This window comes from Tetrao urogallus (genome assembly GCF_951394365.1).
Source record: "Tetrao urogallus genome assembly, chromosome: 1".
Taxonomy (NCBI): Eukaryota; Metazoa; Chordata; class Aves; order Galliformes; family Phasianidae; genus Tetrao; species Tetrao urogallus.
In genome coordinates this window covers 182,872,829-182,885,017 of record NC_136813.1, presented here as the reverse complement: position 1 = coordinate 182,885,017, position 12,189 = coordinate 182,872,829, and the positions used below count along the sequence as shown (strand labels likewise).

The 12,189-nt window shown below is 34.1% G+C and overlaps 1 protein-coding gene across 1 annotated transcript in view; it reads right to left on the bottom strand.

The window, feature by feature from the left end:
- Nucleotides 1-396: 396 nt before the first annotated feature.
- The window catches only part of GNAI1 (G protein subunit alpha i1), a gene marked incomplete at both ends in the record, with an annotated part of 31,744 nt that continues 19,951 nt past the window's right edge, over nucleotides 397-12,189 (bottom strand). Inside the window, 6 exons of the mRNA XM_079548252.1 lie at nucleotides 397-587; nucleotides 1,408-1,561; nucleotides 2,791-2,920; nucleotides 6,276-6,404; nucleotides 6,955-7,112; nucleotides 12,020-12,161. Of these exons, the coding sequence (XP_079404378.1) occupies nucleotides 397-587; nucleotides 1,408-1,561; nucleotides 2,791-2,920; nucleotides 6,276-6,404; nucleotides 6,955-7,112; nucleotides 12,020-12,161 (904 nt within the window). The remainder of the gene's footprint in view (nucleotides 588-1,407; nucleotides 1,562-2,790; nucleotides 2,921-6,275; nucleotides 6,405-6,954; nucleotides 7,113-12,019; nucleotides 12,162-12,189) is intronic.

Sequence of the window (12,189 nt, the reverse complement as noted above, 5' to 3'; positions counted from 1 at the left end):
CTCTAAGAGTATCTTCATAAACCACAGAAATTTTAGAGGACAAGTTACCAAAGTATTCCATTCAACGTTTATACAAATACATTACTACAAGTTTACATACAGTCAAAAGACATCTCAGTGTTACCTAATTACTTAAATTTACAAGACAAACATAAATAAAGCTGTTAAAACAGGCAAGTACAGTACTGATCTATCATTCAGCACAACATATTTTGTATATCTTTCATCTTGAAATCAATCAGATTAGAACTGTGTGAAGGCATTCTTCAATCCTAAAAATAAAATAAAGAGAATTAAGTATATCTATGCAAGTTTCACACAACATGGGCTTATTCCAAATGCCTAAGTCCTTTTTTCAGGCACATAATTTACCATTTAATAATGTCTTGTCTGTTCTCAGAAGAGGCCACAGTCTTTAAGGTTATTTTTAATAATGACATCAGTTACAGCATCAAAAACAAACTGCACATTTTTCGTATCTGTGGCACATGTGAAGTGAGTGTAGATTTCTTTTGTGTCTTTTCTCTTGTTAAGATCTTCAAACTGACACTGAATGTAAGCAGCTGCTTCTTCATAAGTGTTTGAACCTAGAAGGAGAAAATTGCTCAGTAAGCAGATTTCAAAAACTAAACTAAAAACTAAATGTATATTGTATCTTAGAAGGAAGTACTTACTCTGCAACAATCACTAAAACCTAGAAAGGAGTTTGTTGATTTAAATAATTTCACAGACACTACTTTACAATACAACATGTATATCTTGTTGAAGGAAACCTGCACAAATTTTTAATAATAAAAAGCGCTCTAGGAAGAGTACTTGTAAAAGTGGTAGATGGACCAAGTCTCATTAACAACTTATCACTATTACACAGACTATATTTGATTCCTTCATTCAAGTTACTCCCTTTCACTTCTCATGTTTTTGACAGTTTTTCTTTTCCTCAGACAAAGAACAGTCTGAAATTACAACGAAAATGATACATAAAAGGCCTAAGCCCTCTTAAACAAAATTCTTCTTTGTTATTTATTTCCTGAACAAGCCACCTCTTCTAACATCTATGTATATATGCTCCCTTCAAATAAACTCTCATGTATCCTCAGGGACTCCTGCTAGGGGAAAAAAAAAAAATACATCTGAGCAGAAAAGAACAGAATACAGAATAAATAGGTTGACAAGCACTATGACAGTAACATCTAAGCAGAATCAGTGGATCACCATCATTTAATCTCATTAAGAAGATTAATCTGACTTCAGTACTCCTTTATTCGTGATTCCTAAGGTCTTCCTAGGAATTAAACTTTATTTTTATATTTTGTACACCTACAGTTATCAAATTCCTCTGAATTTGTTAATCAAAAATAAGACAATTTAACCCGAAATTACTTGACACTTGTCCATTTCCAATACCTGCATATTCAGGGTAGCAAATAGTGAGAGGACTCCTCTTGATTTTCTCTTCAAAAAGATCTTTCTTGTTCAGGAAAAGAATTATAGAAGTGTCTGTAAACCATTTGTTGTTGCAGATGCTGTCAAACAATTTCATGCTTTCATGCATCCGATTCTGTAATTTGGGTGAAAAACAAACAAACAAACAGACTTTATTGTATTTTATCAGAGTTTAGAAGTAAAACCAGGATACATCTATTTGATTAGTTACAACTAGAAAAGTTTAAAAACTTAAGTTTCCAGTATGCAGAATCACATATTACCACAGAGATATATACAGAGGCCAAATAAAATTTAATGGACTTGATGATCTTGAAGGCCACTTCTCCATTTCCAGGCTTAAGTCTTTTTTAGTTTGTTAGGAAATATTGGTGCATTTTCACATTTTGCAATAATGATATTCTAGAAAACTCTCTGAGTGATCAGAAATTGCCTGATATTTATCAGATATTCTGAAAACTGACAATGAACTTCAGTACACAGTCAAGATTCCAATATAATGAAAAATCAGTAGTTCTATAGAACTAGAGAATTAAATGAAAAAGCTGTTGGGTTTCATTTAAAAAAAAAAAAAAAAGTTACCCTAATTTTGACGCTGTAGAAAAATTATCAAATATGTAAGTACTCTGCCACTACTTCCAGACACTTAAGTAGATGGCAGGTATGATCTATTTAGACTAGATTTAACTCGAAAGTGTTTTTCTTCCCTGTTTTTGTTTTTCTTTCCTTCCAACTATTTTACACGAAGCTGCAGAACATTAGGAATAACAGAAACTTGTTAACGATGTATACAACAGATCAGCATCGCTTTAGACTGCCCAGATAATGAAAAGCACACACACTGTATGTACTGACGTGGGAGGAGTCACATCTTGAAAGAAGAGAAAGGATAGAAAGGGATTTGAAGAGAGAGAAAAGAAAGATTTCTATAACTAAGGAAAGAGGTTGGAGTAAAATATTTATAAAGACACAAAAAACTGAAGACTGAGGAAGGGTAACAAAACACAGAGACAGATAAGCAAACCAACTTCTTTGATACTTTGAGTATCCATAGAGACAAGGACATGTATTACTGACATCCTCATTAGCTTAGGTATGATTCGAAATATATGAAAGAATACATCAGAAGAGTACTCATCTCAAAGTACTCCCAAGAATAAAGAAATTATTTTTGAAACTTGAAAGCACAAAATCTATCACCAGTTCTCTGAAAACTTTTACAGAAAGCCCATGTACCCTATCAAAGAAGTATTTAGCTTCTTACTGTGAAAGAGGCATTTAGCTTTCCTTGCAAAACACTTAGTTCCTAACAACTATTCCTTTCTTTAACATTAAGGTACTTGCCATTTCCTCATCTTCAGCCAAGACCAAGTCATAATCACTTAATGCCACACAGAAAATAATTGCTGTAACACCCTCAAAACAATGAATCCACTTCTTCCGTTCTGATCTTTGGCCTCCAACATCAAACATTCTGCAAAACAGAAACACGAGGCAGGAAATGAACTTTGGATTTTCCAGCTTTCTGAATATTAAGTGATAAAATCTGAACACATCAGCTGTGCAAGCCTGAACTTTGAAAAACAGCATAAAATCTGCAACGTTTATTACAATTTCATTTCTTAGTGTAAGAAAAAACTTCAAGTTATTTAGGACTTAGAAATCTTCCTTTACATTTCACAAAACATGACCAAGTGATATGAAAGCAATATAAATCTACTTATTTTTTAAAAAGATCTATCATTACAAATAATTCCATTAACAAAGTTAACTATAACCTATAAAAGTACAGTTAACTTAACCAAATGCAAGCTTTCATGAAGTTCTTCAATATTTTTCCCAAATGAACAGTCCTAAGTAATAAAAAGTCAACAATACAAAATTCTTTAAATGTAAGAGCAGAATTCACTATGTTTAGTACTTGAAAAAAATGCTACTCTATGAAACTTATTCAAATAATATTTTTTGTTATCTCTGTGTTCTGAATCCAAATCCAAATACATAAAATATAATTCTCAGTTTTTCAAATTTAGCTGTCTCTAAATTGTGAGCTTCAGCTCATCTCTGTTAAACAAAATCACAGTTTGATCAGCTTTTCAGCTGACTACCTTTAAAAAGAATTTTTAAGTGACACTAAATATTATTTTCAACATTCTCTTCTTAAAAAGACAAAACAGGTATCATACAAGACTAGTAATTTCCCCTCTAATAAAGGAACTCTTTGGAAATGCAGTTAAATGGGACAACTAAACTATAAAGATGTTTGTTTTCAATTCCCAGCTGATCAGAAACAACACGATAGGAAAAGACCACACACAAGAACTTAACAGCAGAGGATCAGCAAGTCAGCATAGTTCACATGAATTTGCTTTTATCTCTTATCTAAATGCTTTAAGGACTATTTCCTAACATCTGAGCTACAGTGAATCTGAAAGACTAAATGTTTTATTAGACATCTTAATTAACTGAACTTCAAGTATTTTGCAAGCCAGAAAAATAGTATTCTGCATTTAAAGAACTAAGTCATGAAAAACAGAACAAAACAACCAAGCAACAAAAACAGCAGCAGCAAAATGCAATCAAATAAGGGGACAGTAGTGCTACCCTAAAATGGATGCAAATCGCTGAATTTTCTCAACAAAACAGAACACAGCCCTTTTCCATCTGTCTCCTTTCTACCACACAAAGAAGAGTCTTGTCTCAAATTCTTGTGATTACTTTCAGCTTAAAAACAGTGTGAAAAGGTCACCATATGCCTTCCTTAGCTATGGTAGCCAGTATTTTACCATGCAAATATTGGATTTTTCCTTGTTGTTACAAGGAAATGCAATTATTCCTTTTAATAGAGGCCTGACTTTTGTCTTCAGCAATTTTTCCAAGTAACCTTAACTTTTTTAGGCATTACCACGAAAAAGCTTAAAATTCAATAAGTATAAAAACATGGGAAGGAGAAGACAGACAAGAAAGAACTGAGGACAGAGCTTTTCCATCCACTTTGGCCAGCAACTACCATGAAAGCCTTATTTGTGAACACAGAGATCTGGTAAGTCACAGTCTCAGCACACCAAGACACTGACAGAAGCTGCCTGATATATAGATAAATTTCAAAGAGTTTTGAAAGAATGAGAATCTTGGATGCTTTACAGATTCCTTCTTGCAATATGGGAGTACGGTGTGCAAGGTTGTCCTCTGCCTTAATACTGAACATCTCAGTGCAATTTGGCTACTCTAAAAAAAGGTATTTTGCTTATGCACAGTAAGTTACTGTCTACAGTGAACTACAAAAAAATACAAGGCAGTACTGAAAAAATTAAAGTTTGTAAGAGCTGAATCCACATGCCCTATCTAAAGGATGATGTCATTAAATAAATACTTTAAAGAACTTCCATTTCATTTACTTAAATAATACAGACTTTTCTGGTAAGATCGCATAGTGACTGTCAATATATTAAGACAAATTACTTCACTGAACCAAGCTTAAAGCACTGCAGATGGTTGTTCAAGTCATCACCACACTTATCTTTGTTACTTAGTTGTATGGGCTGGTTTCTGAATGGTTTATCAGCAATTGTGCAAATTTAAGGACTTGTGCAAGCACAAGTTAGCACAATGCTTTTTAAAGCTAATGTTGCAAGATTTGACATGTTCTGCTTCTATTATTTAAGCTGAGAACATAGCTCCAGCACACATAAAAAAAATGTGATATAGGCCAAAAGGACAGTAGGTACTGTAGGTACTTTCTGATATTTCTTTCACTGCTTGCTTTTGTTTTTTGTTCTCTTGTTGTTATTGTTTTCTTGTTATTTTTTTTCTTTTAAGGTTATACAAGTTGATTGCTTCCCTACTCCCCAGGCCCTAAACTTGAGGAAGGCTTATTTGACAAATATTTTTTGTAACCTCTTTCACCCTATCTCAAAAGATAAGAGGCTCTGGAAAGTCTCATATTTATTAAAAAACTGACTTTTCTCTTTGATTTTCTGTTTTCCTCAGGTTGTAAGAGGAGGAAGGCTGGGGGTGATGTACATGGGTAGACAGAAAACCTACTGATTTGGTGCATCAGATAAGTAAATTAAATTGTATTTGATGAGGTTCAATTAGTTATTTTTAGAAATCAGAATGTGTATAGATGTGCTGACAACTATCTCCACACAATCTAACGTATATATGCAATGAGAATTTTACTGAGCTTCCATTCCATTTTCCTAGTAAAGAATAGATACAATAGTGTTACATTTATACTATCCTACAGTTTCACAATGAATGTCTTTGGGCATAAAATGGTTAGAATACTAGCATTATTTGGTAAAAAACTGTGTCAGAAAAATCTTTATTCACAGTAATTTACATCAGTAAATAAAGTACTACCTTAAAAAAACCTAAAGTACAGTTTTCAACTCAGCTCTCCAGGAAAAAAGGATTTGCTGTTTCATAACCAGAGCAACAAATATTTTTAAATCTCCAGCTCTCCAACAGAATTTAAAGGGAAAAATCTGATAGAACAGCTACATGTTAACATAGTACAAAACTGAATATTTCAAAATGTGATTTACACAGAAAATAAACTTTCCAAAAAGCTTGAAATAAAAACAAAAACATTTATTACTTAATATTGCTGTATTTATTCTGAGTTGTTATAGAAATTCAAACAATTCCCATATGCTTTCAGAAAACTAATCCAAGCAGCAAGGAATTTTCCAGTAAATAGAAAAATAATAAAATAATTAGCTATGATTACACAAACTTGTTAAATTGAATCACTATAAGTCCATCCATGAGAACTTTACAAAAGCTGTTAATAGACATATGAACACACAGAACAATTTACATACTTAAAATGAAGATCTTTGAAAGTAAAGTGAGTTTCCACTATTCCTGTAGTTTTCACTCTAGTCCTGAGAACATCCTGTTGAGTTGGAATGTAGCTTGTTTGTGCTATCCTGTCCAAATCATTCAAGTAACTGGAGGTAAAAATACATACTGCATTCAGTTATTCATAAAATAGTAATTAGATAATTGCAAAAAATTACACGAGTTCTAGGTCTATTCATTACACCATGCATGACTTTTATATGAACAATTTTCTCTGAGATAAAAGATTAAGAGGAAAATAATCTAATTTTCCACTTCTTTTTTAAAATGAAGTTTTAGAGACACTTTCATTCTAGAAGAAAACTCATATGATTGATTCTACTACAAAGAATTAGTATTTCGAAATCCCAGAAAGCAAACATGGCTCTATACTTCAACATGGTTCTACATTTACCAGCGTTCTTTGCATTAACACTTTCACCCTTGAATAGCTCTGTAGGAAATTAATGTACGTTGTACTACAACTAAAACCCAAGTTACTTTGAAAACAGTTGTAAAGAGAACAACTCAGAATTTTAGTTGCATCTAGCATTCTGTATATGTAGGAGCAGAATTATTTAAAAGGTTACATTTCTCTTAAGTTCTTTTAGCTGCTACTTAGAAAACAAAAGAGAGCCTTCTATGTCACATAGTACTTACTAGGCAGCAGAGTCATTAAGCTGGTATTCTCTAGATCTGTTGAAACAAGCTTGTACTCCACTGTCTTTCCATAGTCTTTTGATAACACCAGCAAGCTCTGCAGTCATAAATCCTTCCTCTGCTGCTCCAGCTAACACAAAGAGTTGACGAGCATCATCCTTTACGATGTAAATAGAAAGTGGAGAGATAAACATTGAGAAAAACAACAAAATGTATATTAAATTCCCCTATCACCTAAGAATAAAAACTACATTCAGCAAAGGAATGAGTTACATAAGCTGGTATACATGATTATAACCAAACAAAAAACGTGAAGGAAAGCAATTAGTAAGTATTAGTATAGCATATTACTTCACACTCTTTCCAACAACAGAAAAAGACAAGTTCAGTGAATTTTGCATGAGCTGATAAAAACTCTGATCAGTTTATCACTTGAACTGAGTTTCTATAAATGCAAACATTTTATACATTTTGTGCTGAAGTCTCACATTAACCTTATTTTACTGTCATACCCCTCAAACTGAATAGAACAGTTACAATACATATTAGAACCTTCAGATACGCAGATGTATAGACTGACTGCAGAATACATATTAATCACTAAAACTTCAAAAAACAATTTGACTGTGACGAACGATCATTCATTAGCAAAGAAAAATACTCTTAAAATTTTCCAGATAAAACAGTTAAAATATTCATTACCTTAATTACCGAGACCAAGTTTTCTTGACAACTACATGTCTAGGAATAATCAAGGTGTTGTTTTATTTTGTTTTGTTCTTAAGAACAACAGCAAATGGTGCATTTTTATAATGACTGCCTGTGAAAGCAAGACATCCTGTAGGATGTCAATCCACCAGCCAAGTTTCAGCTTTAACAGAACTTGAACAGTTCTGTCTAACTTGTGTCAGTCTAACTTGTCCAATTTTAACTCAGGTAAGAGACTAAAAATATTAAATCTGTAAGGTATTGGAAAAAGAACACAGCAGCTGGACAGAAGAAACAGATTTGCATGCCGGTACTCCCCAGAAGGCAGCTGACTGACATTAGTTACCAGCTGCATGTGATATACTGACAAGGTATGTCAGTCAGCAAAATAAGCATACTTGTGGTTTGTAACTACTACCCACATGTCCTGTTTGTTCACTAAATGAAAGAAAGGGGAGATGATACTCGAATGGAGGACAGGGAAAACAGAGGGGCTTAGGTACATCAACTAGGAACTGAAAATATTTCAAGAATGAAGAGGATTCAAACTGCAAGTTGTAAAGTTATTCTCACAGAACAGTAAGTGAATATACAACGCAAATCTGTAGGAAAAAAGGTTCGATCACTTTTCCTGTTATATGAAGATAACATTTTAGGATAAGCATAGAAAGTAATGATTGTTCTGAAGAGACTGAACACTTTAGGCTTAAATATTCTCAACTTAGAAAGTTTGCTCTATAGTCAACTCAAGGCAGATTTGAAGATATTTATCTGTATCTGTGCGTACACGTTACGGTTTCTGTAGAAAGAGTTGGCTTTCCTCATAGAGTCTGGTGTTATATTTTGGCTTTAGGAAAAAAACATTGATAACACACCAATGTTTTAGTTGCTGCTGAGCAGCGCTGCACAGAGCCAAGGACCTTTAGGCTTCTCATAAAGCCCAGCAAAAGAGCTGGGAGGGAACTAAAATGGCCAAATGGATATTCCATACCATCAGGCAAAAAGTCCTACATAACTGTGAGAATCTAGCCTGGCCAAAAGAGACAGCCTCTACTTGTGGACCAGCTGGACACTGACTGATCTGCAGGTAATCAGCAGCTGCACTGCACATGACTTGTTTTGTAAATACATGTGTGTGTGCATATATATGTAGAAATAATTTCTCATCCTTTTCTGTCTCAGGTTTCATCTCAACCCAAGAGTTCCATTTTGTGTTTTTTTTTTTTTTTTTTTTTTTTAATTCTATACCTCATCTCACAGGAGGTAGCGGACTGAGTGAATGGCTGTTTGGCGATTAGCTCCTAGGTTAAACCATAGCAATGCACATGTAGCCATACATATGAACAAACAGCTAAGTGATATATCATCTATTGAAAGCTACAAATCTAAAAATGTAGATTTATCAAACTTAAGAATAGTATGCTGATTACAATATATACATTGGGCAAACCATGGGAGCTAGTAAAAGTTCAGTAGATTGCACTAATAATTACATAAAAACAGAGCAGTGAAGATCAAAAAGCAGGATAATTAGATCTCACTGACTGTAGCTTAAGCAATATGCTTGCATAGAAGAAACCTGAATGGTAACTGAATGTTTCTGGATGAAAACGCCAATATACAATTAACAGAAGCAGCAGATACATACTAGAAACTGTGAGTCTGTCTTGTCACGAACTCTCAAAATGTCATTTCACATCTGCTATAGTCTGACTTTCAAATATACAAAACTCATTCTTTTTGAAATAGCTCTAACCTCTACGTGTTCTAAGACTGCATTTGTTTTTATTGGGAGGGTGTAAGAGGCAGTAACAAGAAGGGGCAGGAAGCGAATTAAGTTCTGTTAGGTGGCATCTGTTAACCCCCATATCCCTTTTCTACAGAAGGCAAGTACACAGATGCCACAAATGAGGGAGTACATAATAATTGAGTCCTATTTTCATTATTAACGAATGCCAGATGCTTTCCTTTAATCACACTGCAATAGGGTTGCTTCCTCTCAAGGACTCACTGTTTTTATATAAGATTCCACAAATGAGCTACCTTATAGAAACTCATTTAGCCTTTTCTGAAGATAAATGCAGCAAATGTCAACGGACTGAAGGTAGTCCATTCTCATTTAAACCATATTCACTAAATGTCTCTCAAAACATGGATTCTGGAACAGTATGGAAATATTCTGTAGGATAAAGAAAAGTATGCTAATCCTAGGATGGAGCATTACTGAAGTTCCTGGTAGAACTTGTGCTTTCCTGATTCAGTAGTTTCACAAAAGAAAACATTCAACTATTCTGACAACAGAAGAGCCGTCATTTTTCCAAACATATTTATCTTATTCAGAGTAAAATCTCCAAAATTTCAATTCAAAAAACTAAGGAAGAGTCTGTATAACAGCTTTCCTCACGACACTGCAATTTTGCATTTTTTCTTCTGTAGAAATGATAATAAAATCAAATAAAATTTAAAAGCCTACATTTAATACAATGAAGAACATTCATATATCTTCTAGAAAGGCAGACTTGTAACTCACAAGCTTTTGATTCCTTTTTTGATTTCTCATTTTGAAATTATTTCAAGTCTAATAATTACTTTCAATAGCAATGTTGCTCTGCAAAAAGAATTCAGATCACCAAGATCTGCTTAAATGCTAGGGAATAGCCAGTTATTTCATTATTATCCCTGACTGAAGTTCGCCTTCAGTTATACAGTTCTCTGAAGTTGAAATATTCCAATCAGTTTGAATTCATATCACACATAGAACATTTTCACAATCTTCTTGTCAGTCCTTTTATCTGATAAAATCTACACTTACTCTCTCCTTCATTTTATTTAGTATTTAGTAACAGAAATACACCATCCACCTTTTTCCAACATTAACTGTCAGACATCCAAGAGGAATTCACTATACAGATGAACTAATACGTATTCACATCCTGCTCCTGCCCTGAAAATCTTTAGTCTGAAGGTAAGACAACAGAAAGCATGAAAACAAAGCGAGAAGACTACTCCAAAAGTAACGCCTCCTATTTTAGTATATTGGCCCACTATGTGAGAGGCGGATGGTGATGGTATGGCAGTAGAGGTTGAACTTTCCACACCCACATCCCGTTACATTTTGTTGCCATGAGACAGATGGTAGCGGAGAGGAAGTCTGACATGGAAGTGTGTATGAAGAAAAGGTGTGTGACTAAATTTCTCCATGTGAAGAAACTGCACACTCACAGATATTCATTGATGCTTGCTGAACATCTATGGAGACCAAACAGTGAATATGAGTACAGTAAGGCAGGCAGTAGGTGGTGTATTTCAGCAGTGGTGACAGACTTGAAAGGCAATCCATGTTACAAACAACCATGCAGATTTTTACAAGTGTGGAATGTAGCCTCTTGTTCACTGCTGACAAAAAAGCACAGCTCATGGTGGTGACTGTTGAAAAGTAGTGTTTTGTAAATGAGAATTTGCTCTTTCAAATAATGTTATTGTGCTCTTTATATCTGTTGTAGTTTCCATGGAAATAAGTGGGAGGCATTACTTTCAGAGTGATCTACATAGTTGATTTACAATTAAGCAGATTTCAGACAGAATTAACGTATGTACATAAACATATCTACATTTTACAAACAGCATCTATCCTCCTGATCTGATAGGGACACAATCAGGTTCACCACCAATAAGAATACAGGGTTTGGAACTGTGAAGTGATAAGCAAAAAGTTCTGCAGACCGCCTCCAATAAATGGATGAAAAGAGATGAAAACTGTACAAGAAAGCCTGGAAATGAGTAACTATTTTTTTGGGAAAAATCCTTAATTCATGTGCTATAATGAAAAAAACTGAGCACCAGCAGCAGCACAATGCCCGTGCCTTAGAGTACAGTAAAGTCATCTGCACTAGTAGTCAGTATGAAACCACAGGTGAGAACGTTTTAGGCACTACTGTGTCTGTGATGCAATTCTGAAGTGCAGAGAACAGCTACATGTGTACCTGTTTAATCTGTGTTTTGTTAAGGAAAGCAAAGATGTCCATCTTGAAGGACTTATAGCAGCCCACAAGTAAAAATTAGGAAGTACGACTACAAAGCTTACTATTTTTCAAAAAATCCCTAAGATTCAGATTTACGTAGAATTTGGAGGACTGTATCTAAACAAAATAGTTGTCATAAATCAACTCAGAGTTAATTGCTCAATAGAGCACTTCTACTTCACGTAGGAAACTAAACGAAATTTCTTCTTTATCAAACCTTCTAGCTTACAAGGCCTTTTGGATATGAAGAGATTTTCCAGGAAGTAACAATGGACAGAAATTGAAAAAGAATGGATATTTCAGCTGTACACGTGCATGTTTACTTCAATACTCACAGCCCTGGTTGGATCACCAAAGTCTATCTTCAACCTCCCCATTGCTCTAATGATAGCAATAATTGACTGAATGGTGTTACTGTAGACAACAGCTTTGTACTGTTTACATTCTTCTTCTGAATAACCAGCTTCATGGATAATCCTATGGAAGGAAAAAAAAATAAATTCTC